The 27701-nt window shown below is 35.0% G+C and overlaps 2 protein-coding genes across 2 annotated transcripts; both read left to right on the top strand.

Moving 5' to 3' along the window:
* The first annotated feature begins 3819 nt into the window (after nucleotides 1-3819).
* LOC133858175 (WEB family protein At4g27595, chloroplastic) lies at nucleotides 3820-6310 on the top strand. The gene is made up of 2 exons (XM_062293653.1): nucleotides 3820-4256; nucleotides 4427-6310. The coding sequence occupies exon 2, from the start codon at nucleotides 4452-4454 to the stop codon at nucleotides 6114-6116; it is 1665 nt and encodes a 554-aa protein (XP_062149637.1). The 5' UTR covers nucleotides 3820-4256; nucleotides 4427-4451; the 3' UTR covers nucleotides 6117-6310.
* A 14085-nt stretch (nucleotides 6311-20395) lies between these two features.
* On the top strand, nucleotides 20396-25959 carry LOC133857257 (lanC-like protein GCL1). The gene is made up of 5 exons (XM_062292453.1): nucleotides 20396-20662; nucleotides 20766-20941; nucleotides 22086-22197; nucleotides 24508-24978; nucleotides 25461-25959. The coding sequence occupies exons 1-5, from the start codon at nucleotides 20504-20506 to the stop codon at nucleotides 25800-25802; spliced, it is 1260 nt and encodes a 419-aa protein (XP_062148437.1). The 5' UTR covers nucleotides 20396-20503; the 3' UTR covers nucleotides 25803-25959.
* The last annotated feature ends 1742 nt before the right edge of the window (nucleotides 25960-27701 follow it).

Here is a 27701-nt window from a genome sequence, read left to right as displayed (position 1 = left end):
GGTGGAAGATGATGACAATGAAGTTGATTTTTTTAAAGGTTGTGGCCCAATTGTTTTGCTTGTACGTTAGGTCGAAAGTAGTTGCATAATTGCCGTTTCATATTTGCTATCTCATCTGGAGTTTTGGGTCCTCCTGCCCCATTGGCTGGGGAGGAGTGTCGAGGTATTTTCTCGTAATGGTTGTGACCCTGTCAAGTTGTGCGTGCCAAGGGACCATTTTAAATTTGAATAATGATTTATTGTCAATTTTTTTATAAAAGTTTTTTATCACTTTATCATATAAGTAAGACTTTTACCATATGAGGAAGAATGTGAAAAATTATATAAAAAGGTAATTATTACTCTTTAAATTTAAGCCAAATTTACAATGTTATTTAAAACTCTTAAATAGTTATCAATCACCTTCAAACGACGAAGTCGTTTATTTTTTATTTCTTTTTTCTTTTTTTAAAAGCATTATGTCAGTCACCGCAAAATAGGATAGGATATAAATGTTATACTATAACATTTTACCTTGTCATTCGCTTTCTCATACGTAATGGCCCTCTGGCCCAAAATTCAGATTCCTAATCTTGGAATAATGTCCTTTTCTTCATTCCATTGTGCTAGCACATGATACTTTTCTTGCCACGTCTTCACGGCACTCCTTAAAAGTTTACTTGATCCATGACGTGTATGCTTGCAACGCCATGATCAGTGCCCGCCAGATCTAAGCGTCGTGCCAACTGTTCGATAAAATGTCAACGAAAGGCGTACTGTATTGGAATGCTATCGTTACCGGGTACTGGCAAAATGGGTTTTTTAATTTGAAAAGTCGACGACGTTCTTCAATTCCATGCTGATGCCGCGTAAGAATGCTGTTTCTTGGACAGTGATGGATTAGTGGGTACGTGGAAAATGGGAGATTCAATGAAGCGAAGGAATTGAACGAGTAGATGCCGGAGAAGACTATCCTAGAAGTTTGCCCAATGGCTCTCAAAATCAGCCTAAAGGCCATTTACCATTAGTGTTGGTTTATAGTGCTATGCGAATTTCTGGACTGTTAAGCTTGCTTGTCAATTTTACCTTACTTTGTCAACATAAACTGAAATGCAGTACATGATGAATAGCTGTGCGTCGAAAGGAGGTCAGATTCGGCACTACTTAATTGAGAGGCATCTCTGCATTTGCTCTTGAAGAGGTAAATAGAGTTCGATCTTAATTGAGATAAATTGGTGAGAGAAAAAATTTAGATGATATGCATGGAGCTTTCTATGTTGAATTTAGAAAACAGGGGGAGCAACAAAGCATGATAAGATTGAACATCTTGCTAGGAAATTGCATTTCAGTAATTAGGGTTGCATTTGGAAATCAAACAGGGAAGTTTTAACAAAAGAGTGGGGGGAGCAATTTGGGCATCAAATGTGAGAGTTTTCATATGAAGCCCATTTGTCCAATTTGCTGCTGAGACTAGTTTGGGTAGATGGGCTTCATAAAGGCTCTTTCATATTTGCTGTTCACATTGATAGCAATTTTGATAGAAAATTAATGGGGATTCGGAGGATGGAGGGAGGGAGTGCTTCAAATCAAGAACTAAGGAGCACATTGATGCGGATTTTTGCCCAATTAGGCTAGCCGATAGAAGTGCTAGCTCAATGCCTAAGCAAATTAGGTAATCGTCTAATGCCTCCAATTAAGTAAGGCCCCAAATACAGATAGTATAATTAAGTTTCATTTTATATATAAAAAGAAAAAAGAAAAACAATTAAGCCCTATTTATGATAAAAAAAAAGTTAGTCAATGTTCTTTAATTTTGGCCCCAATTATATATGGTCAAAAATAATATTATGACAAAAAAAGTTAGTGCTTTTTTAATTTAGGCCTCAATTACAGTAAAAAAATAAATTCAAAGAATTGAAACTATATGTAACTCAACACAAAATATGACACCTGTTGAAATTAAATGTTTCCAAACAAATATGAATTTTGCAAATTGTTTGGAAAAAAAATTAAAGGCAAAAAGCAAAAAGAATTATTTAAAATTAAAATTATTTAAATAAAAATTTAAATATAAAAAAGGTCCCACCTAAGTTTGTCGCCTTAGGCCTCAAAATCTATTAAGCCAGCCCTGATCGATAGGCATAGGCAAAATTGAAAAGACTACCAGAGTGATCCCGGCGGAGAGCCTCCAATGATTAAGTTTGAACACCTTTAAAATATCCTCAACATAATTTTTGGGGGTTTATTATACTCTACATCATTAGAGTTTCTTTTACCCTTCTTACATAATTTTGGAGGTGTATCCTGGCTAATACTCCCGGATTTTTCGGGATTTTGGAGATGGTCTTTTTTGATTTTTCGGCCTCATAATGGGCACAACTTTGTAATAGTTGTCTAATGGGCAATAATCTCAAGATTTTATGGGCGTTTAATTGAATGGATCTTGGTCATTTATTTCCGTATCAGAGGCTAAGAGCACATGTTACATAGAATAATTTGGAAGAGGAACAACTTTAGTGTATCACTTTTTGGGACCATGAGTTAGAATAACTTGCTATGGAAGAATGCAGTGAGTCCATAATATTGATAATGCCACCTCTATATGAGAACCAGTTGCATGCTGGTTTGCATTCGGATTGAGATTCGTTGTAATTTTCTGTCTGAATTTTAATTTGTTTAACCGTAATTTTGAGAGTTTTTTTTGTAAAACTTACTTGCTCGAACAAGTGTTCAAACAGTCGGACATGCGAGCCCCCATCGGAAGCATCCCTCAATTGCATGTCCCAATTGACAGGAAGTAAGAAGATTGGGCAGTACAACATTTGGTTGGCCTTACATCTCCATGAACAGTAGTGACCAAGGTCGAGTTATATCCTTTCCTTGGCTAATTTGCTACTTTCTTTCTTTCTTTCTTTCTTTATTCTGTACAAAGCTAATTTGCTACTTGTTATGCACGCATCAACAACTTTTTATTTTATTCTGTTCTATTTTTGTTGTTAAAATATAGTTCGAGTTTTGAGAAAGGTGTCAAGAGCCGACCTTGGCGAACCTTCCAACAAACTATGACGAGTAGGTGATGCTTTCGTCACTCGTAGAACTAATCAAAGATGTAGAGAAAATTAGTAATGCTTGGCATGAGAGAAAGTGACGAGTATATCCTGGTTTTAGGCGAAATTTGGAAAGTCTAAGAGAGGAGTTACAAGGTTTATCCGTTCCCGACAGCCTTGAATAAGGTATTTATCTGCTCGGATAAGTGGGTTTCTCAATTTTCATCTCTTACGGAAATTTAAATAGACTAATAAAAGAGAATCTCAATTCAAGAAAATGTCTCTTGATCAACTTTAAAGGTTAAGCCTACTCTTATTGTGAATTTATGAGATTGAGATCTTCTGTTATTAAGTTGTTTGAATAACGCAAAACTTACTTATTCCAAACAATCTAAGATGCAAAATCCATCTGTTAAGGAGCAGGTGAGTCTTGCAATACTCCTATAGGCGTTATCCGAATTTTAATGCATTAATCGAATAAACTAATAACAAGATGAACCTTTTTTAGTTGGTATTTGTTGGAACAGTATCCTAAGACCACGTCAGCCGGCTGAAGCACACCCAATGAGAAACAACCTGCGGACATTCCGAAGGTTCGGTCCAACATTCGCCAAACTAGTCTCTTCGAATTTCGAAGTACCCACCTCTAACTTTCTCATATTTGCCGCTACGTCAAACATTCAAGCCGTCGGTTTCTTTAGTGGAACACCCGCCAACTTCGGATTTTTCTCCGTGACCACTCTCTCTCTCTCTCTCTCTCACACACACATATATATATATATATAGAAAATACAAATAAAAGCATCACCAATTCAAAATGCTTGTTGCCTTCAAAGCTACATACTTTGATTCGGTCCATTCTCTTAGCTGAATCTTTCAAGGAGATTTCATGCTTTTGTGTTGCATATGTTTGTCTAATTGTCTCTGTCTTGATAGTTTTTTCTTATGCTTTAGCTAGCTTTGGTGGGTTCTATCTATTTTTTCTTTCCTTCACGCTTTCGTTGCTTAGTTACCCTTTCTTTTATGCATTTCGCATCAAATCTGTCACATATTCTTGGTTTCTAGATCTGGGTATTTTCTTTTTTCTCAGAAGAATTCTTCTTTAGCTGTAGCCAAGACCATCCATGAATCAAAACATGTCAAATGAAACTCTAAACATCGGAAATTAATCCAAAGTCTCTCGACTTCGAGCGTATCCAAAAGCCTGTGGAGGTTGCCAATCTGCCCGAGGTATTTATTTATTTTGGTGACTTTCAATTTGATTTATAATATGATTTTATGAATTCTTGTATCAATTAGATGATCACTGGTTTTGAGGAACTTGATTAATTGAATTCTTGTCTAAGATTGGATTTTGATTAGACATATGATTGATTGGTTTTATGTTAATTGTTGTGTAGAAAAGAATTGTTCGTTGTTACGAAGATGCAGCAGCATACGGGACATCTTGAGGAGGAGCTGAAGAAGACGAAGGACCAATTATATGTAACCGAGAAAGAAAGGGATCGAGCACTTGATGAGGTGAAAGAGATGAAAAAGGTGGCTGGGGAGGCCAACATGAGGCAGAAGGTCAGAGAGATGCAAATGGAGCTGAATTCAGTAAAGGATGCATTGTCGATTGCAAGCCAGGAATTGAACATCAAAGAAAATAATATGATCCCTTTGAAACTTGAACTAGAGAAGGCAAAAAAATTGGAGCTTAAACTGGCAGAGAGAGATGCCTTATTGGGCAAGTTGAAAGGGGAGTTGAGTAGTGTGAAAGTTTCTGAGGCTAACGTGATTGCCTTATTGTCTGACAGAAATATTAGAATTCAGGAATTGGAGGAGGAAATAAAAAAAGGGGAGGAGCTGAATTCAAAAACGTTTGATTCATTGGTTGTGCAGACAAAGCAGCTTGAGCAAACCAAGATTTTGCTTGAAGAGGCAAAGCTTGAGATTGCTTCTCTTCATGAGAGAATGAAGAAATTGGAGGGTGAGAAAATGGATTCCTTGAAGGTGAAGACACTGAGGGAGGAAATGGAGATGCTTAAAAATGAACTGAAGTTGGTAACAGAGGCGGAAGAGAATGGGAAGAAGGCAATGGATGATTTAGCACTAGCACTAAAGGAAGTGGCAACAGAAGCTAGCCAGGCGAAGGAGAAACTCAGTGTAAGCCAAGCAGAGCTAGACTGCATAAAAGATGAGGGAGAGAATTTGAAGGTGATGTTAAAGAGCAAGGAGGAGATGTACAAAGAACTCTTGGATGAAGCAAAGAAAGAAGCTGAACGGTATAAGAATACAGCAGAAAGGTTGAGACTAGAGGCTGAAGAGTCGCTCTTGGCATGGAATGAGAAAGAAACTGGCTTTGTTGATTGTATAAAAAAAGCTGAAGAGGAGAGGTTTGCTGAACAAGGAGAGACAAGTAGACTGCTTGAGTTGCTTACAGCAGCCGAGAGAAAGGCTATGGCCTCAAAGGAAGAAAATCAGAAGTTGCGTGACATACTTAAACAGGCCTTAAATGAAGCCAATGTTGCAAAAGAAGCTGCAGGGATTGCTAAGGCTGAAAATTCCCAACTTAAGGATAGCCTGGCCGAAAAGGAGGATGCCTTGAATTTCCTTACCCGAGAAAATGAACACCTTAGGATTAATGATGCTGCTGCTTTTGAGAACATCAAAGAGTTGAAGCGGTTGCTTTCTGAGGCATTGACAAAGGAGTTTAGGAAAGAAGATAAGGAGAAATCACCAACAAAGGAGTTCAAGAAGGAGGATAAGGAGCACAAAGATGGCAACAAAATGGGTAAAGCTTTCAGTTTTCGTCTCAAGGAGTTGAAACTTCCCAATAAACACAGAAATGTGGATGAGGACCCTGAAAATGATGAGGCTCTTACGAGCTCAATATTTGGCACTTTAGCTTCATCAGATTCAGCAGCCCATCAGAGGAAAAATCCGTCTTCTGTATTCAGAGATGGAGGAGAAACACTACATCCTGATGGAACCCATTTTGATGACCCAGACAATGATAAAGGCTCAAGAAAAAAGAGAGCGCTACTACGAAGGTTTGGAGATCTTATAAGGAGAAGTCATCTTCAGAGGAAGGAACCATTGATTTGAATAAACCTTTTGGAGTAAACAAATTTTCCTACCACTTAGTTTTATTCTTGGAACAGATTATCCACGTAGTTTTGATTCTTGGAAAATGAAACTTGCCACCAGAGAGTTATACTGAACATGCTCCCCATGATCTATAGTTATGTACAGTCTTTATGTTGCCCTTTTTTTATTCTTAAGCAAGTGATTTCCCATCGTGTTAGAGTGTATATGATAAAGATAGAATTCCTCTGTGATAAATGAGGATTGGTTTATCCTAAGAAAAGGAATTTTGAAAGGATTAGATTTGAAATTATTCAAATAATTTGTAAGCTCTATAAATAAAGCCTTGTACACACTTAAAATAATTAATAAAAGCACATTGTAGCCCTATCAGCTCTTCCCGATTAGTGGACGACTCCTTTTTTTTTTTTTTTTTTCATAGTGGTGCCTTCCTCCTAAGACAACTCACTGTCGTTCAATAATCTTTTGTTGGAAATAAATATATTTTGGATGGTGCACAAAGTTCTTATTGAAATAAAATAATATCAATATGAAAATTAACAATTAAATAAATAATTGTTAAACAAATAATTGGTTGAAAAATTATTGTTGATACTAGACCATATTGATCCGAAATAATAATAATAATAATAAAATAAATACTGTACAATAGATTAAAATTAAATTAAGGAAAGATCTCACAATGCTATAGAATCACGCAAGAAGAACGTTGTCCTTAAAGGTTGATTCGTGCCTCCCGGAGTGTATAACTCGGTGTGATCGGATCTCTTGACATGCAACCTCCCAGGATTAGACTATAGCGTCTATCTTCGTTAAGGACACACTTCCAATAACAAAGATCAAATAGAACAACCCTTTGATCAAAGTAGATGGGGGACTTAAGAATAAATTTTCTTGTAGAAAAGCTAATAATATAACAATAGCTTTATGGCTTAAAACCAAATTCACGTTGAAATATATGAATGCACACTAGAAAAATATGTTAGAGGTTTTAGCCAAAGAAGAAGATCGTTCTCAAATGCATTGGGAACTCAATTTATATAAACGGTCAAAAAATGTTAGCACTATGGATTTTCTTTTAAGGCTCATGAATGACAAACGGTCATAAGACTCATAACTATTAACCGTTACAAATCAAAAGTAATAAACTTTAATAATGACAAAATGTTTGAAGATTAAAAAGCCATAAAAACAATTTTTAATAACCAACGGTTATAAAATAAAAACTCATAAATATATATTTTAATAAATCAATTTTTTTCTTTGCCATAAAAACTCATGAATATATTTTAATACCAAATGGTAAAACATTTAAAGATGGCTAAAAATGAAATAATGTTTGTAACACACATATTACAACAATCCCCCACATGTTACAAACACTAGAATATAAGGAGATTGAAAGCATGCATCAATGTGGTACCCGAAGGTTTTAACCACACCTAGGATAAATAAGTAGGAACTTAATGAATCGTGGTAGAGTTAAACTCTTTTAACCAAATTCACAAGTTGACCAAACTTATCACCCACATAACTTTCTTCAAAACAAAATTGGGTTGTTCTATAGCGGGTTGGCGCCTTATACAGGCCATGCGCCCCTGGGTTTCATGAGCGCTCTAGAGACCTACCCTAATCTCATAGGAGGCGGCACCACCTCCACACTCACATAGGTGGCATCCATCAAGAGTGTGTGCAGGGAACACCCCATCCCAACACGTAGGGACTATGGATCCATTAAGAGTATTTAAACTCATCCTTAATCACTCTGCATCTTGTACTGTCTTACACCATAGGGATGGACTCATCACTATCTTCTCAACAAGATAATGAATAAACATAGAATGACAGTACCTCAACATGATCACTTGTGACTTCGTTTCACATTAAACCTCATTCATGGGATCTCCAATCACAGAGGTTGGGTATCAATCACAGTGTCATAATTTGGGTATCAGTCCTATCCCCCTCGATGTTTTACTCACCAGCCTTCTCGCTAGTGGCTTGGTCAAAGAATTTATAAAATTCCTTTTTGACCTCACACATTCCATGGAATTTATACCGGTCTCAATAAGCTGCCTCACAATATTGTGCACTTTTCTCATTATAGATCTTGCTCAGTGCTCGAGCTATGGCAGCCTGTCAATCACAATCAAAACACAAATGGAACTGGATTAGTATATAAAGGCAAATCAATTGATTAATAAGCTCCTTAGCCATTCATCTTCAGTTCCTGCCTTCTCCAAGGCAACTAACTCTGACTCCATAGTAAACCTTGCTATGCAATTCTGTTTTAAGGACCTCCAAGAGATAGTCCATCCAGTCAGAGTAAACACATAAAACCACATATAGGCTTTAGCTCATCTGAATCAAAAATTCAGTTAGCATTACAATATCCTTTCAATAAAGGAGAATAATCACAATATGACAAACCAAAATTAATTGTGCCCTTTAAATATCTCAACAATTTAGAGATAGCATCTCAATGCCCAATAGTAGGATTATAAGTATACCTACTCAACATGTCAACAACATATGCAATATCAGGACGTGTACAACTTGTCAAAATATCAAGCTATCAATGAATTGTGCATATTTTTCTTGCATAACATCATCACCGTAGTTCTTTACCAAATGTATTTTGAATCATATGGTGTAAACATGGACAAATAATCAAAGTGCTCAAATCTTTTAAGCATCTTTTCAACATGATATGTCTGAGATAAAATAATGCAATCATTATCTCTAAGAACTTTAATGTCCAATATGACATTAGTTCTACCCATTTATTTTATATCAAAATTATACGCAAGAGATCTTTTAGTTTCATGCACAATATCAATGCTAGTTTATAAAATAAACAAGCTAGTCACCAATATATATAAACAAATAATGACACATTCATTATTGTAAAAACATGCTATGCATTTACTTGCACTATTAATCAAATATGCATTAGACAACATCACCTTGTCAAACTTTTATGCCATTGTTTATGAGCTTGCTTTAATCCTACAAGGATTTCACCAATTTGAACACTTGTGTGTTCTTGAACAAGGATTATAAGCCCCTTGGGCTGCTCCATATAAATCTCTTCACCATTTAGAAAAACAACTTTGACATCCATTTGATGTACAACAAATTTATAAATAGAAGCAATGGCAAATAACATTTTATATATGCAATTATAGTAAACAGATAATAAGTACTAAATAATCATCATTTGGCATTTGCTTATAACTTTTAGCTATCAAGCTTGCCTTGTACTTAAACAGATTTAATTGCCTTGAATTGGAATACTTATCTATCATATCCAGTTTAAGCTTCGTCTTAAACATCTAGTTACAACCAAGTGATTTGGTTGAAGGAGATAACTCAATGAGTTTCAAATATGGTTAGACATAATTTATTCCAATTCATTATTTATAGCCTCTAACCAAAAATAATGCATCAAATAGATTTAATTGCTTCACAATAACATGTTGGATTATCATCAACAATATAAGCAATAAAATTATTACCGAAATTCATTTATTTTCTAGCTCGCTTGCTTCTTCTCAATTCTTGCAAATCATCAACAAATTTATTAGAAGCAACAGAAGATTCATGCAATAACATTTCCTTATTTTTCAAAGGAAATACATGCTCAAGAAAAACAACATTTTTTAGATTAAATAATAGTATTGTAATCTAAAGTATCACTTTTTATAAGAAGTAATCTATAGCATGAACTACTGCAAGCATAACCAATAAAATCACAATCACAAATTCTAGAACCAAGTTTCCTTATTTTAGGCTCAGGCAACATAATCTTTGCCAAATACCCCCACACTTTGAGGTATTCCGAGATAGACTTAATAATATCTTTCTAAAAAGTTCATAAGAAGTTTTACTAATTTTCTTATGAAGCACTTTATTATAAATGTAACAAGCCAAAAATTGGCTTCCCCCACACATTGGTGGATAGTCCAAAACTAACAATTGTAGCATTCATAATTTATTTTCATTCGTTTGATGTAGCCAAGATTTACATGCATAAATCTATCATATCAAATATTAATGAATAACCCAAGTAAGAACAAGAAATCAAATATTCATTAACAGCACACAAGTGCTTTAAGAAATGTGTCTTACATGAGCCCATCTTTCTCTAAGTATGATCTGTTATCTTTTTTTCTTATTTGTTTTCTCTCAATTGAGAATTTTCTGAAGCATTGATTTTTTTATTTTTTTTTCTCTTTTATATGAATCACCACTTGTGATTTTCTAAGGAACTTCACTAAATAATTATTACTGCTTGTAACAATTTTTTTAAGTTCTACCAAGATGAAAAAAATCTTTCCAATTTAAGCTACAATAAATATGCAAAGTATTAGGCTCAACCATGTAATAATCAACTATTATTGGCTCATTGTTATAAATACGCCATTGTTATCAATCTTACGATATGATAAATTCGCAGATGTTAAATGAGCTCTAATAGGAACATCAATCATCACATATATTTATTCCTAATCAGCATGTTAGGAAAATTGAAAGTTAAATGATATAGATAAAAAATTAATTAGCAAATACTTTTAAAGTATTCATGCTAATCTAGCATTCCATAGCTAACATAAGTGCTATGTGCTATTTCTTTTTTTTTTTTTTTTTTTTTTTTAAAATAGATCAATCAACATATGCCGCTTATTAGATACAATATTCACATAATTATAATTTTTTTCATCAGCTTTAATTCAATCAATGAGCACCTTCATTACTTGATTTTTTTTTTCCATTTTAATAAATGAAATTGTATATCATGTTTAACAAAAAAATCAAGGCATATAAAACATAATTTAAGAACTCACAGTGGAGCCAACGGTTGTACTCCAAGATCCTCCAAAATAGGCTAAGTCACCACATACCAATTGGATGTCATGAAAACCGATCAATTGAACATACACACCACATCTCTTCCTCTTACATGTGCTTACCTACAAGAATATTTAGCAAAATGGTATTCTTTGCACACAATTAGCAATGTTTATTTTCTCTTTACAACATAAGTAATCATTCACATTTGTTATTATTAATCGATGTGAATGTTCTCCAACAAACTCAGCACAACAAATTAGAAATTGCTAAGTTCTAAAAATCTATAAAAGTCTCAACCTTTATTGCAAGATTTGTGACCTAACACGAAAAGATTATTTGACAAGCAAATTAAATAATACAAATTTGAGTTCAAATAATTGAAAAATTCTTTTTGTCAAAAATATTTTCACTTCCAATATCGACAAATGAAATCAAGCTTTTCTTTTGACAAACAAATCAGATAAATTTTTTTTCACAACAGAGTCTTCATCTTTTCAACCACTAATTGATTTCAACTTTCTTGTATGCGAATTGCATACCGCAAACTCCAATTGTATTTAACTTCTCATAAGTTCAAATACCATTGTTATCACCTTAATCAAAATATTTGTGCAACCATCAATGTAACTCAACCTTTAAGATTGTTGGAAATAAATATATTTTGGATGGTGCACAAAGTTCTTATTGAAATAAAATAATATCAATATGAAAATTAACAATTAAATAAATAATTGTTAAACAAATAATTGGTTGAAAAATTATTGTTGATACTAGACCATATTGATCCGAAATAATAATAATAATAATAAAATAAATACTGTACAATAGATTAAAATTAAATTAAGGAAAGATCTCACAATGCTATAGAATCACGCAAGAAGAACGTTGTCCTTAAAGGTTGATTCGTGCCTCCCGGAGTGTATAACTCGGTGTGATCGGATCTCTTGACACGCAACCTCCCAGGATTAGACTATAGCGTCTATCTTCGTTAAGGACACACTTCCAATAACAAAGATCAAATAGAACAACCCTTTGATCAAAGTAGATGGGGGACTTAAGAATAAATTTTCTTGTAGAAAAGCTAATAATATAACAATAGCTTTATGGCTTAAAACCAAATTCACGTTGAAATATATGAATGCACACTAGAAAAATATGTTAGAGGTTTTAGCCAAAGAAGAAGATCGTTCTCAAATGCATTGGGAACTCAATTTATATAAACGGTCAAAAAATGTTAGCACTATAGATTTTCTTTTAAGGCTCATGAATGACAAACGGTCATAAGACTCATAACTATTAACCGTTACAAATCAAAAGTAATAAACTTTAATAATGACAAAATGTTTGAAGATTAAAAAGCCATAAAAACAATTTTTAATAACCAACGGTTATAAAATAAAAACTCATAAATATATATTTTAATAAATCAATTTTTTTCTTTGCCATAAAAACTCATGAATATATTTTAATACCAAATGGTAAAACATTTAAAGATGGCTAAAAATGAAATAATGTTTGTAACACACATATTACAACATCTTTTACTTCGAATTCTTGTCTCTTGAGAATCCTTTCAAGCTTTTGACCACATAAATCAAAAGCTCATTGGCAGATCTATACAGCACCACAAAAATCAACCAAAATTTGACATTCCATGCACCCGCCCACATGTACCACCAAAAGCTTATGCTAATCATGTCACGCGACAACGCATTGGTAACCTTCATCCTTCTTTGTTGTAAACGACATGTTTAGGTGGTTGAGCAGATTTGACCCCTAAACGACATGTTGTTTAGCTCTATTAAAAAAAAAATGAAGAGGAGAGAAACCGAGAAAATTAATCGGTTGGAAAAAAAAAAAAAAACAAAAACAAAAAGGCTCAAGTAGCCCTTCTTTTTGCCTGTTTGGCTTATCTTTTGACCTTATGCTAACCCATTTATTATGCCTATTGTTGGTCCTGTTGACTCATGCCTATTTTCAGCCCAGGTTGGCCTTATTCTTTAGCCCATAGTTGGTTTTGTTTGGCCTATTATGGCACATTATCAGCCTATTATTGTTGGCCCAATTTTCGGCCACTGTTTCCGGCCGCCACCATCTTCATTTTCCACCATCACCGGCCAACTCTAGCCACCATTCGATTACCATTATTCGATTGAGCTCTCGCTCAAATTCTACTGCGCGTTACGTACACTTTATTCTTGTCCTGGTCAAGCTTACAACCAACCATTTTTTGTTGCCATACAAGATTGTCATCACTTTCGTCATCTCATCAACATTTCATCGACGTATATAAAGGCTAAGCTCAAGTTCAGAATTTGGTCATTAATGCACCAGATTCGTTTCAGCGAAAAATAAATAATAATAATAAAAAATCAATTATTTCTCTTTTCAAACTCAAGCTTTCACAAACTTTCATCCTGAGTTTAATGGGCAGTTAGAGCATATGATAAAGACAAAAATCCTTCGTAACAAACCATGATTTGTTTATCCTAAGCAAGTGAATGGATTTGATTACATTTAAAATTGTTCAAATAATTTGTAAGCTCTATGAATAGAGCATTGTACACAGTCAGATTAATTAATAAAAGCATAATGTAGTCTCATTAGACTCTTTTCTAATGATAAATATAAGTATTTAACACCAAACCATCCATAATTATTTGTCTCCATTTTCTTTATATCTTCCTCTTCCTCTTCCTCTTTCATTTTCTATCTAATTACCAATGTCTTTACATGGTCACCCAAACTCAATGCTCTTATAATTCTCTCGAGATTGGCCAAGCAGGCAGATTTTTGCCATTGTTTCTTGCCCTTAACTGCTTTCTTTCAGCAGGCAAAGAGGTGCAAAGATCAACACTCACAATATAAAAGTAAAGAATAATGCTTTATATATATATATCACGCTATTGTCTCACTATATTGACGTGTCATTGTTAATTCACTTGCAAATAAAAAAAAAAAATGGTACCACAAAAAATGAAGACCCTTGAATCAAAAGTATCACCCTGCTTACCATAAAATGAAAACTCTATCCTTTATATATATATATAGAGAGAGAGAGAGAGGAATGCAACATTTCATTGAAATTGTCATTATGGGCAACACATTTGAATTGCCTGTACCGCAATTCCCCTTTATATATACCTCATAGACATATATATTTTGAAGTAGAGGAATTAAATAATCAAATAATACTTAACACAACCAGGCAAGGCAAGCACCAGAAACATGGTGAGAATAGCAAACAAAGAAACCAAATTTGGGAATCCAACTGCTGCAAACCTGATTCTGAATAATTAAGGGAAGATCATAACTTTCTTAGCCATTAATACTTATTATGATAGAATTTTTTTTTGTGATAAATAATGATTTAACATAATTTTAAAGCAAATGTTACGAGTACAAATTATGACTCTCACAGTTTGCCATATTTCAGTGAAATATTTCATAGGACTTCACTAGAAAGGGTTTAAGCCTACAAGTAAGATAGATTGTTAGAATTAGCACTGACAATTTTTAACACAACTCGACAAGAAATTAACAAATTAGGATTGAGGGCCCTGACCCATTTAATTAAATGGACTGAATTATGGTTGACCTATATAGTTTTATATTCATGTATCAACACGACCAAAACTTGACACAAAACAATTTTTTAAACAGTCCGCGAACTTAATTCGAACTCAACACGAAACTAACGGGTTAAGTTTGAAGGGTTTGACTCATTTAATTAAATAGGTCATGTTAAGGTTGACTTATATAAACTCTATATGCAAACATAAATTATCACATCTAATTAAAATATCAATTAAATAATTAAATTATCTTTTTCTATTTTCCATCCATATCCTCGACTACAGTAATTAGCAAATTAGGATTGAGGGCCCTGACCCATTTAATTAAATGGACTGAATTATGGTTGACCTATATAGTTTTATATTCATGTATCAACACGATCAAAACTTGACACAAAACAATTTTTTAAACAGTCCGCGAACTTAATTCGAACTCAACACGAAACTAACGGGTTAAGTTTGAAGGGTTTGACTCATTTAATTAAATAGATCATGTTAAGGTTGACTTATATAAACTCTATATGCGAACATAAATTATCACATCTAATTAAAATATCAATTAAATAATTAAATTATCTTTTTCTATTTTCCATCCATATCCTCGACTACAGTCCACACGTACAGGCCAAGTCAATGGATATCTGACTTCAATATCAAGGAACTTCCAAATTACAAAAGTGGCATCCGGGTCAAAGATGCTCTTTCTTTTTTTCTAAGCCATATTATTATTCCAAGAAGAATGAGTCTACACCCCTGTTCTAGGAATTATGGCATAATTTACTGAATGAGTTGGACACCAACAGTGGCAAATTGAGAAGAGAAACAATAAAATAAAGCTGTTTTTGTTGAGAATGAATAAAATAAACTTGTTAGAATATACAGAAAAACTATAATATATTTTTATTTGGATGATATTAAAATATTCTCTATTTATGGGTTAATTGTATCTGAATATTTTGCTATAATGATTGACCAAAGGTTGACAATCACTAAGCAAAAAATGTGTTTTACATAATAAGAAGAAAAGCTGCTAACTTGATTTTTGCTTCATATTAGTTATATGTACACAACATAGGAATTTTTGTTATAGATCGAATATCAAGTCCATAACGTGACAATTATAGTAGGTTCTTAGAGGGAATAATAATGGTGGACCTTCTTCAAACTCACTTTTTGAAATAAACTTTTTTTTTTAATATTAATTTTATTCAAGAACTTGATTTAAATAGACTTACAACTATATTAATCCTAATGTAAAACAAATTCAAGACTCTAACCACAATTGAGAAACTAAAAAGACTCATACAATTGTATTAGTCCATCTACGTCCGTGCTGTGCCTACATCTCCTTTCTTATCGCTGATGGTAGTTGCTGGTTGTGTTTTTTATTTGAATAAGAGTTTTCTTCTCTTTAAATCTGTTCTCATGAGTGATCTATGTGATGAAGGTTAGTCAAGTGTGAGAAATTATCTTTCACGGCCTGAATAGTTCAGTATGAAGGGTTATCTCTCACGGCCGGTTTAAATAAATTTTTCTAGGATATTTGGCTACCCTTGTCTTAGATCTAATTTACTCGGAGCAAATCTGCTCTTTAACTATTTTTGTACATGTGTTAGCAGAAGATGAAAGTCATAGATAACTCTTTATTGTAAGAATTTTGTTTGTAAGAATTTCGCCATCACCGCCTTCGCCACCACTGCTCCACGCCGGACATCGCCGCCAATTCCGCCGCTCCTTCACAGGTAAGTTCAACCCCCCTCTCTCTCCAGCAGTATCCTCTAGCTTCATCTTTGTTTGGTTACTACGAAAATTGCAGCTTCATCTCTGTTTGGTTACTTCAAAAATTGTAGGAAAATAATATGAAAACTCAAAATCTGTCGGAAAAGTCCATAACAACTGCCGGGAAATTTCCAAATTTCACCGGATACATGCAGACGTCATTGGAATCACCACAAAAGGCCGTCGGGAACTGAAAATTCGCCGGTTTCACCAACTTCAGTCGCCGCTGGAGAAAAAAAAAAACCCACAAACTTGCAGAAACTCGCCCAAAAAATCCACAACAGCCACCTGAAACCACTAAAACCACCTTTAATGGCTGGATGTTGCCAACAACCACTAAATCGGTTGTCGATCTAGAAATAGGAGATGATCGTGGCCATCGATCTAGAAATCGGATGAAACCATAGAGAGAGAGACCCACACCATGAGAGAGAGAGAGAGAGAGAGAGGGTTGAACTTACCGGTGGCGAAGCGGCGAAACTGGCGGTGTCCGGCGTGGGGTAGCAGCGGCGGCGGCGTCTGGGCAGGATGGTTTTTTGTTTTAAAACTAAAAGAGTGAAAGAGAGGATTTAAATCCAGTGTCTTGTTAGGTATTGCTAATATTTACTTTTCTTTTTTAATGTTGACGTGTTAATCTCTAATTAGAAGGCAAAAACTAAGAAATTTTTGCCACTGCCTGATTGAAGTTATTCCCAACTGACATATGACTTATACTGTAATTGAAAGCTCCAGCTAAAATACTACTTCGAATAACAAATTGTTTCTCACCGTCCCTCTTTCACCATACTTTTCTCTTCCAAATGAAAATATGAAAAATGGAATACAATTAAATAAGGAATGAGAACTATTAATATTTAAAAGCAATTAATTAATGATAAGTATTATTACTAGAAATGCTCTAAGTAATAACGAGGGATTAAACATAGTTTAGCCACACAAGGCCAAAAATATGTGGCTTCAAATGCACGTAGTAGAATCCATTTGTTCCACATATTCCTCCAACTTTATTATATTCCTTTTTACATGGCCCCATCATGAGGAATTTCATTGGCGTATTTTATTTCAAATGTAATGATACTTTTTCATACGTTATCCTCGCATATCCTCTACATGGGTGTTTACTGTTTGTCATGTGTTTTATATTAAAGGGTTAAAATTGAAGAGTTTGATTCGTTTCATTAAAAGGGTCAGGTTAAGGTTGATTTATATAGTTTTATTCTTATATATGCTTCGATATGACCCGAACCTGACAAGCGACATAATGTCGTGCAAATTTTGACATTACCCGTGAACCTGATAAGAAATCAATAGAAAATTTGAGCGTTAGGGTTGAGGCACTACAGGAAATTCTATCATTTTTTGCGTTTATTTTGAGTTAGGAAGTAGGCATTAAAAGTCAAGAAATCCTCCCTGACCTTTAATTCCTGACATTAGACTTAGGTCGCATCATCTTTAGTAGAGAAAATGCATTTCCTAGCACATAACTTACATGACAAAAAAGTTTCTTGGTACATAATCTATATGCTAAGAGAGAAGTTCTTCCCTTTCTTCCTGGCACATAGATGGCACATAATCTATTTGCCAGGGAAGAAGTTCTTCTTGGCACATAGATTATGTGCCGGAAAAGATGTTCCTCTTGGCACTTAATCTATGTGCCAGAAAACTATATATGTTTTCATTTTAAAAATTTTGATTATACTAGAATTGTCAAATTCCAGTATAATCTAATTTTTTAAAACTTGTGAATAACATCAAACAAAGCGCCAAAAATGAAATTTTCATGATAACTCATCTTAAAAATTAAGAATGAATTGAAATTGACAAATATATATTGTCAAACATATTATATGTTTAATCAATATATATAATAAAATAACATTAAACAATCTCAACTATTAATTAAGAAACATTCAAGTAAATCCCATAGTACGTTAGCAACAAGCTACAAAAGTATTTAGTTAGATTTTGTTAGACAGCAAAAAGAAACAAGACAGATCTTGTAAATCCACCAAAATCATGTGATCATCATCATCTTTGAGCCCATCTGAAGCAGAATATATCTGCAATATATCAATGGTGCGTATCAGAACCCAACTCAACATGAAACTACCATTCACAACATAAAAAAGAAATCTACCATTCAGACTCAATAAATATATGCCAATGCAAGTGACAAGCCAATACACACAAGAGGACTCGATCTCATGTTACACATGCCAATGCAGTTACCAACTCAAAAACAACGAATTAAAAAGAGAGATGGTTCCAGAAACAAAATGATCTACCTTCTTATTTCTTTGTCTATATCTACAAAATAAATACACAAAACAGACAACTAATTGGAGAACATTCAGATATAACAAATATCGTTATAAAGTAAAATCACATTCTATCTTGTTTTTTTTTTTTTTTTTTTTTTTTTTTTTTTTTTTTTAATTAATTAAATGTGTTGAGTTAGGGTTGACCTATATAATCTTATACCCATATCTCAACACGACTCGAACTTGAAACGTGAACACAAATTGTTGCTCAATACAATTCCATTGTTTTCGAACAAGTGGACTTTTTACATTTCAAATTGCCCATGACATCTGGGTTCGCACTTCCTCCTATTTTTTGTCCGAATTTAATAAAATTGGGATAAAATATTTGAAGAATCCTTCCCATTTCCCACTTCCAATTTGTCATTTGCACCATATGGGCATACGCTACCCTGTCGGCGCATTAGGAAAAAGAAATCCATATTCTATTAAGGACCACGAGTATCATAAGCAGTTTAATTAATTTGGCTTTGATCATCTGACTGTCCTCCTCCCTCCTCTTTCGATTATTAAAAAATCCATATTTTGTTTTAGTTAAAAATATCACAAAAATTGGCTCCGACTTTGATGAAAAAATGTGATTTTTATATTGATTTTGTTTTGCATGATATTTTAATTACAACTTTTAAGAGATAAATGTAACCTTTACGTTGGGGTATAACAGTGTTGTTCTGCTTACGTTTTTAAAATATGTTCTAGAGGATGCGATTTCAAATATTATAAAAAGCTTTAATTTTTCTTACAGGACACTAATTAGTTTTCAAATAAGATTGTTAAAGACCCGATCCAAAGATTTATTGTAAAAAGGAAATGTTATTCTTCAAAAAAAAAAAAAAAAAAACTGTTTTTCTACCCATAAATGAAAAAAAATAAAAAAAGAAAGAAGAAAGAAATAAAGAAAAAGAGGCTTTTTCTTATGAGTCAATCTCACAAGATTTTTTTACTATTTGTAAACCAACGGCGCCTCTTTTTCTTTTCAGTTCTTGATGATGTGATTAGAATAAATTTGTTGTTACTAAATCTTGACCGTCAAAAGTTTTACACCGGATGTGCCATTAGTTTATAGTAATAATTTAATATATATATATATATATATATATATATATATATATATATATATATATATATATATATATATATATATATATATAATTTAAGCTTTATATCAGATATAAATAGCTATTAGTTTAAACTTTAATTATATCTATTTTCTTATAAATTAATTTTAATATGAAATTATATGAATATTTGGATGAGCACAAATGAAACACACTAATTCAATCCATACACGTGAAACACACGGCCAATTCCATTAGAGTGAACGCTATTAAATTATTAAATTCACACCTGTTTGGCGTTATGTATTTTATATAATCTTTCTTGCCAATTATTTTTAAAAATAAAAATATTTTAATGACTTTTAATCCTGCCCACCGGATCATTTCCCAACTAAAATTGTCAAATCAGTTGAAACCAGTCATATCCAAATCATCATCGTCATTAAACACCATAATTATCAGTAATAATTATCTTAAAATCCCCGGTCCCACATATCTGATTACCCTGCCCAATCTGCCGAAGCACATGATCCTTGTGTATCTGACGGTCGTATTTAATCCTCAAAAAGTTGCTAACGTGGCACGCGTCCACAGCCTCTCCGCGCCTCACCGACCACCTCGTACAACCACAGCTGTCCACCTTTTCCCACACACAAGTCTTCTCTCCCCCTCTACATATATATTCCATTCCTTTGTACTAGCTTCTTCTTCCACTGACCACTGTAGAGCATTTAGAGCAACACACAAGCACGCACGTCCACAAACAGGGACAGAAGAACCTTTCGGCGAGGGTGCGTAGTATGTCAAGGGTGATGGAGATCGCGTCGTCCCAGGAGGGCCACGAGGAGAGCGACAACGAGCGGCTGGACCAGCTGATTCACATCATGGATCCAACGGCCGGGAGCCTGTCCCTCCCCAGTGAGACTTTTTTGAGCGCGGCAGTGTCGCTGAAGGACCAGGTATGTTACGTACGTGTTGGGGGGAGTAGGTTTAGGTGTGTCACCATGAGTACTGCGCATGTTAACTGAAGGGCTCGAGGCTTTTGTAATTTTTGGTGTTCAGGTGGTGCAAGCGACGTGGAGGGGACAAGCGGGTATGGACCCGGCTGTTTATACGGGTCTGCTCGGGACAGCTTTCATCTGCTTGCGGTCGTACGAGGCCACCGGTAGCCAGCAGGACTTGCTGTTGTCGGCCGAGATCGTCGACACGTGTGCTGTCGTCGCACGTGCCTCCACCAGGTTCTTTTTTGTTCTTTTTTTTTAAAGAGGTTCAGTGGGTTCTTATCTTGTCTAATCGGTTTTAGGAAAGTTGTCGGAAATAAGGTGAGCGGTGAACATCACAGGACCTTGTTGCGTCTGAGATATCCCTGAAACTACGTCGTTAATAAGTAAACATAATTTAGTATACGGTTTAAATTAAATAGAATGACAAAGTTTTCTCTAAGAGAAAAAATTCCTCGAATCGGGTTAACAAAGGATGTCTATTTCCAGTTTGAAACAAAAACTTAGATATCAAGAGAATTAATCTATCACTAGGGATATATCATATATGTACGTGTAACTTGACGCTTAAGGCATCTATGGTACGTTTGTTGGAGCATCCTAATCCACAAGAACACAAGGAATATTCTACTATAACTAGCACTTAACCCGTGAAGCAAGGGGCTAGAAACCGTGTGGGCCCATGTATGAGTTTGAACTCGTTCTTACGGTTTTGGACCCTAATCAACCCAACCATCATTTGACACGTCCTGTATCTTATGTTTGATATTTTTTGGAAGGGGTTACTGATTGCTGCACTACACCCCCACAACATGGGCACTACACCCCCTCATATGGGGTGGGGCCTAGTGTGTGGTCCCACCCCATGGGAGGAGGAGGAGTATTATGTCCACGTTGTGTTAGTGTTGTAAAAGTAGCATTTCCTTTTTGAAAGATTTGAAGAGATTTTGACAAATGAGAAATGCTATAAACATATTTTTATCCCACTTTTATTTCACTTGATGTGAGATTGCTTATTAGTCATTGAATTAGCCATCTTTTAAAAGAAAAATATTTCAATGGCTGATCGGTAGTGTCGCATCAGCAAAGTAGGATAAAAGTATAGCATATAACATTACAAGAAAAGAAATGTTATATACTATTCCCATGATTTGACAATGTTCATCAACCCTCAATTTTATTTTATTTTTAATATGTTTTATGCGAGGGTTGATTGGCATTGTCCATCAACCCAGTAGAAGGTGGATGGAATGGCAGTATAGTATTTGCTATTTGTCGTTTGTCTTTAATTGGACATCCTATTGGCGTATGGTCATCTTCTATATGGTCAAAGATTTTTTATGTGTTGGGTAAAGTAATTTTTGTGATGTTGCTATGACAGGCACGTGACCTTTTTGTGTGGACGAGGTGGAGTTTACGCACTTGGGGCTGTGGTGGCTAATTACAGAGGGGACCATCAGAGGCGAGACTTGTTCTTGAGTCTCTTTCTTGAGGTAATACAAAAATCTTTCTTGGGTTGTGTCCTGTTTTGGAGTCTCGTTTAATCCATTTATGGTTTCATTTTCATATCTTGGTCCACCATTAGAGCAAGTAACGACATATCTTGGAAATAATATCTGTTTGGCCCTTTGGGAATTGGGACCATGGACCATGGACTGTCACAAAAAATCCTTGTCACATTATCTTCTCTGCCACATATGCCCAAATGCATCCATAATTATTAATTGAAAATGACGTTCTTCTAATATTATTGAAGGGACTTGTCTACCAATTATTTTTTTGATAAGTAACTTGTCCACCAATTATCTATCCAAATCCAATGCATGCTTCTGAAAAAAATCTAGTCATTGCTAGTTCTGGTCCCAACTAAAGAGTAGATTTTGGCAGAATTGCAACATGTGCAGCCGAGCACAGTTTTCCCAGGAGTAACCAATTTGTTTTTTTTTGGGGAAGATATTTGTCAAACTGCACTTAATTTAGTGTCAGCTAAAGCTCAGATGCCTTTTCTTTTCAGGACCCCCCCAAAAAACAGCTACTGATGCTTTGAATTTCAATAAAACCCTTTTTTTGGCTAAGAAATTAGGAAGCAGGGTTATTGGTATTTTCTTATTAGTTGCTTTCAAAAGTGACCGTTATTTCTCTTCTTCAACATTCAATAATCTGGATTCCTTCTTCTTGTGTCTTTTCTTTTTCAACTAAAACTTTTCAAAAGTGGCTCTCATTTGTAAATCCACCTCACATCGATTCAATGTAGCGGCTGGTTATTGATTATTCACACCCATGATGCTGCAAACCCTGTAACGTTAACGAAGGCACAATCTTCTCATTTTGCTTTTTGGGTTTAAGTATGCATTTCTTTTAGGAGTGTTGATATCATGAGAGTTCCTTGAGATTTAAGTAGAGGCTTTACAAAAGTATGCATTTCACACCCATGATTGTCATTTAAAACCTTGTTCAACCATCTAGAGACTTCATAATCCTAACATCATTATTCTGATTTCAGATTCACTCGTACTAAATAAGCTTTTAAAACAATACTTGAAAACCTTTTGGTAGGGAGAAATAGTTTTGACATATAATCAAGGTGGAGAGATATTATTCTATATATTGGACCGTCTACTTATATTCATCATTTTTATGAAAACACTGAGTTTATTTAGAAACCTAATGTCAAAAAGAAATTGCATGCTCCACATGTTGGTAGTGTGCATAACAATTTGAATATTATAACTTGTAGCAGGATTTTATGCATACCATACTTTGATGTTTTGAGATAAGCTTACAACTATCATAGCACCTTTACTTTCAAATGGAATTTATTTTTGGTTTCTTGAGATGTGGTCCTGTAACTTTTGTGGTTTGTGGAGGTAGTTGTCTTTTATAGTGTGGATATAACCAAGGAACAAGCGGTGAACCCATTAATAGTAGAAGATGGCCACAGTATCTGTTGTACAGCTACGGGTTTAACATTGTTAACAGTTTTGAAGTGTACAACTATTATGTGTAAAATATTGTTGTCCACAAGCCCTGCGAAGATAGTTGTACTGGATACTTGTTGCCTTTACAACTTTTGGGGCAGTGAATATCATTTATTCCTTGGCATCACCCACCAGGGCCACCACAATGGTACCATTTGGCCTAAGGCCTTAATTCCAAGCATATTGAGATATCTTCAGCTGTAGGGACTCCATACCACTTAAAATGCCATTGCGTCTATTGAATCTACACATGTATTTTTGTACTAATATTCCTAAGATGACAAGTGGTTCTGTGCATTTTGTGGATCTGCCTTTTTTTGGGGAAATTCGTTTACTCTATTTTTCTAGACTTTTCATTGTCAAAATTAGCTAGTGAATGATGAGAAAGAATACCATCATTTGGTGGATCTGATTTAGATTAAAAACACTATGAAATGATGATTGCCTCTTTATTTCTTTGCCATCTAGTGCTTATAAGTATCTTAGTCTCTTAGAAGCCAGTTGCAAGAAGAAAACTTGGGACAGAGATGTGTCCCAGCTGTTTAGAAGGGTCAGTTATCGTTGTGGTTGAGGATATCCACATTCTTGTTCCACAAACGAGACTGATAATGGGGACCTATCATTTCATATTAGGTGGTACATTTTAAGAAACCAGAACTGCCATAAATGTAAATGTTCTGTGTATTCTGCAATGGCCTCACAAAACCTGCCTCAGTTTTCATTTACATATAAAAGTGGAAATTTTATGGAGATCTCTATCAAGGGATGTCATGTCCACAGGAAGTAACAAGCATGTCTAATATTTGTCTACTTAATCATGTACAGCTGGCACAAGAGAGAGCTCTCCCTGTTGGACCTGAGGAGGGTGGTTTTGGAATGTCATATGATCTTCTCTATGGGCGAGCTGGCTTTTTATGGGCTGCATTGTTCATAAACAAGCATCTTGGACAGGAAACATTGCCCAGTGATCTTCTTATGCCTGTCGTTGATGCTGTACTAGCCGGGGGCAGGGCAGGGGCATCTGATAACTCAGCCTGCCCACTGATGTACAGATGGCATGGAACTAGGTACTGGGGCGCAGCCAACGGCCTAGCTGGAATCTTGCAAGTGCTGCTCCACTTCCCTCTCTCCAAAGAGGATGCCGATGATGTCAAGGGGACTTTGAGGTATATGATGAGTAATAGGTTTCCTCATAGTGGAAATTACCCCACAAGCGAAGGAAACCCTAGGGACAAGTTGGTGCAATGGTCTCATGGTGCGACTGGCGTGGCCCTTACTCTGTGCAAGGCATCAAAGGTTAGTAACTTAAGTACTATAATTGCATTCCTTCAGGCCCATTCTTTTTATTTTTTGGTTTAGTAGCAGGTCTATTCTTACCAATGGATTAATTAACATAAACATAGGTATGAGAACTATTAGGCATAATGGTCCATTCATTGTGATGGAATTCTCCATAAGGTTGAGGATTTGCATAAAGTTTAAGCACTCATGATATATATGCAAAACAGAATTATCAGGTCGTAATAGAAAAATTGTTATAATAAGCCAAATCACTTATCCTGAATCCCTGAATCAGTTTCGTTTACACTAATCCATGTAAAATGAACACATATCAATGCATACACTTCTAGAAGAATAACTCGCACTCTAAATTACAAAGGTTTTTATTTTGGCGACCTGCATAGGAGTGCCATTAGAAATAATATTTTGAGGACACAGATATTTGCATCTGGCAAAAATAAACTAATTGAAGGGAACTTGTTCTATCTTTTAATCAGGTGTTTCCAGGTGATAGAGAATTCCGGGACGCTGCAATAGAAGCGGGGGAAGTTGTGTGGAAAAATGGGCTGGTGAAGAAGGTGGGACTTGCAGATGGTGTGGCCGGGAATGCTTACGCCTTCTTATCCCTCTATCGACTGACAGGAGAGGCCATATATGAAGAGAGAGCAAAGGCATTTGCAAGCTTCTTGTATCATCATGCTAGAGAGCTTGTGACAGTGGGACATGCTCCCGGGGCTGACCATGCTTACTCTCTTTTCCAAGGACTCGCCGGAACCGCTTGTCTCTGGTTTGATCTGCTAGCACCTGAAAACTCTAGGTTCCCAGGATATGAACTGTAGGTCAAAATGTGCAAATTAAGCTAATATATCCTTATGAGTTTGAAATGTAGCGTTAACATGTACATACGTGTCCAAGGATTCTAGGACCTTGTCCTGCGATTATGAGTGTATAATATTGTATACTATCTTAATATATGAGGATGGTACTGTTTCATCACGTTGATTAATGTGTTTTCATGTATAATGTCAACTTTATGGGAAACCCATTTTTAGTAATATGCAATTATATGGATCTTGGAATTTTACAGTTCCTTCAAATACTAGTATATAATCGCGTAGATTTTGGAAAAAGCCATAACTAAGCTTTAGTAGTATATCCATATATACATAAATGTTAGAAACTTGAAGTTTTCAAAAAAGAATCTCTCGGACACAACTAGGGCTTTAGAAACTATTTCGAGATATATTGAAGGCTTGTAAGAGCATCAATTGAAGAATCCAGATCGAACTCAAATTCAGAAGCTAAAGCCATCTCAACCTCATCACTCATCAGGTAAAGAGCCCAATGAGAGTGACAAGAGTCATATGCAGAATTCGCCTATTTGCACTAGTAAACTTAGTTTTATGAGAGTCTGAGACTATAAATAGGCTTTTCTATGTACGACTTTTGTAAGACTATGAGGCTATATAAAGTGGAATGCCATAACAATGAAAATTATTATTATTTTTTTAATATATATATATATATGCTGGTATATAAAAACTAATTTTTACTACCACATAAATAGCATTACTATTTGATAAATGACTTAACAATAAATTAATCTATAGTTTTGTTAGTGACAGTTTTCGAACGATGACGTGTCAAGCTCTGATTGGGTCTTTGACCGGAGGAATGTAGGAATCTTCAAAACAATAAAGACTAGCCGGGGTTTGGCCGGCAAGCTTCCTCCAATAGTTAAGTCAGTGAAGGCTTTTACGAGGGAGAGTAAATGAAGTGGCAAAAAACCAATTATGTTACTTGTGGTTGTTTTTTTTTTTTTTTTTTTTTTTTTCTTATATATGGGTGTGTTTTTCTCATGCTTACCACTCTAGCCTCAGAAGTGGTCCGCATTAATTGTTGCCACGTGCGAGTAGTCTCGTGGATGGCGATGAGACGCACCAAAGTGTCCCCGATATGGATCATGGGAGACACTTTGACATCTTATTGGAACAGCTTATCAGTCGTATGACCTGATCTGACCACTCAAGTACAAGGGTTAATAAATGCTTAGATACTAATAAATGAAGGGGATCTCGAGCATTTAATGCTCCGTGTGCGGTCAGTCCGACCGCCTTTATAGAAACGATCCCGGTCCTCAAATCGTCCGAGGTTCTATGGTCCGAGATCTCACATACCCCCTAGTTGTCTTCGCATACCGGTTTACAACGCTTTCTCAGTCATTTCGATCCGTCCCCAGCATGCAATGGATTATGGATTTTGTTATTTGTAGTACTATTTGGATTCATCCACGTAATCACAGTGACATCATCATCAGGCCCACTCAATCAGTGAATGCTATTCCCAAAGTCGGTGAGTGACATTTCCCCAACAAGTTTGAAGTGATGGCCTCTAAAACAAGAATGAGGTACCTGCTCTTTGCTCTTGCGAGTTGTGAAACACAAACAGTTAGATTTTTTTTTTTTTTTTTTTTTTTTTTCTCTATATTAATTTTATGGCGTGAAGTAGACAATTCTTGCCGTCTAGAGTTCTCAAAGCTCAATATATGTTTATACGAATTTCAAAAAGGGAAGCAGGGTGACGTGCCAAATAGTGGAGACTAATAATTTAGGTTTCTTGAAGATCCTGAAAGAACATTTTCTTCATATTAGCTTAATTAATTGTTTAAACTCGAGAAAAACTCTTCAATGTATGTGACAATTATTTGCTTTTTTAACACAAAAAATACAATTGCTTTA

Source organism: Alnus glutinosa, chromosome 14 (genome assembly GCF_958979055.1).
Source record: "Alnus glutinosa chromosome 14, dhAlnGlut1.1, whole genome shotgun sequence".
NCBI lineage: Eukaryota > Viridiplantae > Streptophyta > Magnoliopsida > Fagales > Betulaceae > Alnus > Alnus glutinosa.
The sequence above is the reverse complement of the archived record's forward strand: the minus strand, read 5'-3'. Positions and strand labels throughout refer to the sequence as shown.

What these genes read in the sequence shown, in the direction of transcription:
- LOC133858175 (XM_062293653.1), top strand. Translation starts at nt 4,452, where the DNA reads ATGCAGCAGCATACGGGACATCTTGAGGAGGAGCTGAAGAAGACGAAG.
- LOC133857257 (XM_062292453.1), top strand. Translation starts at nt 20,504, where the DNA reads ATGTCAAGGGTGATGGAGATCGCGTCGTCCCAGGAGGGCCACGAGGAG. An exon ending in GTCGCACGTGCCTCCACCAG is followed by an intron (nt 20,942 to 22,085) that starts GTTCTTTTTTGT and finishes TTGCTATGACAG; the next exon opens with GCACGTGACCTTTTTGTGTG. An exon ending in CTCTGTGCAAGGCATCAAAG is followed by an intron (nt 24,979 to 25,460) that starts GTTAGTAACTTA and finishes TCTTTTAATCAG; the next exon opens with GTGTTTCCAGGTGATAGAGA.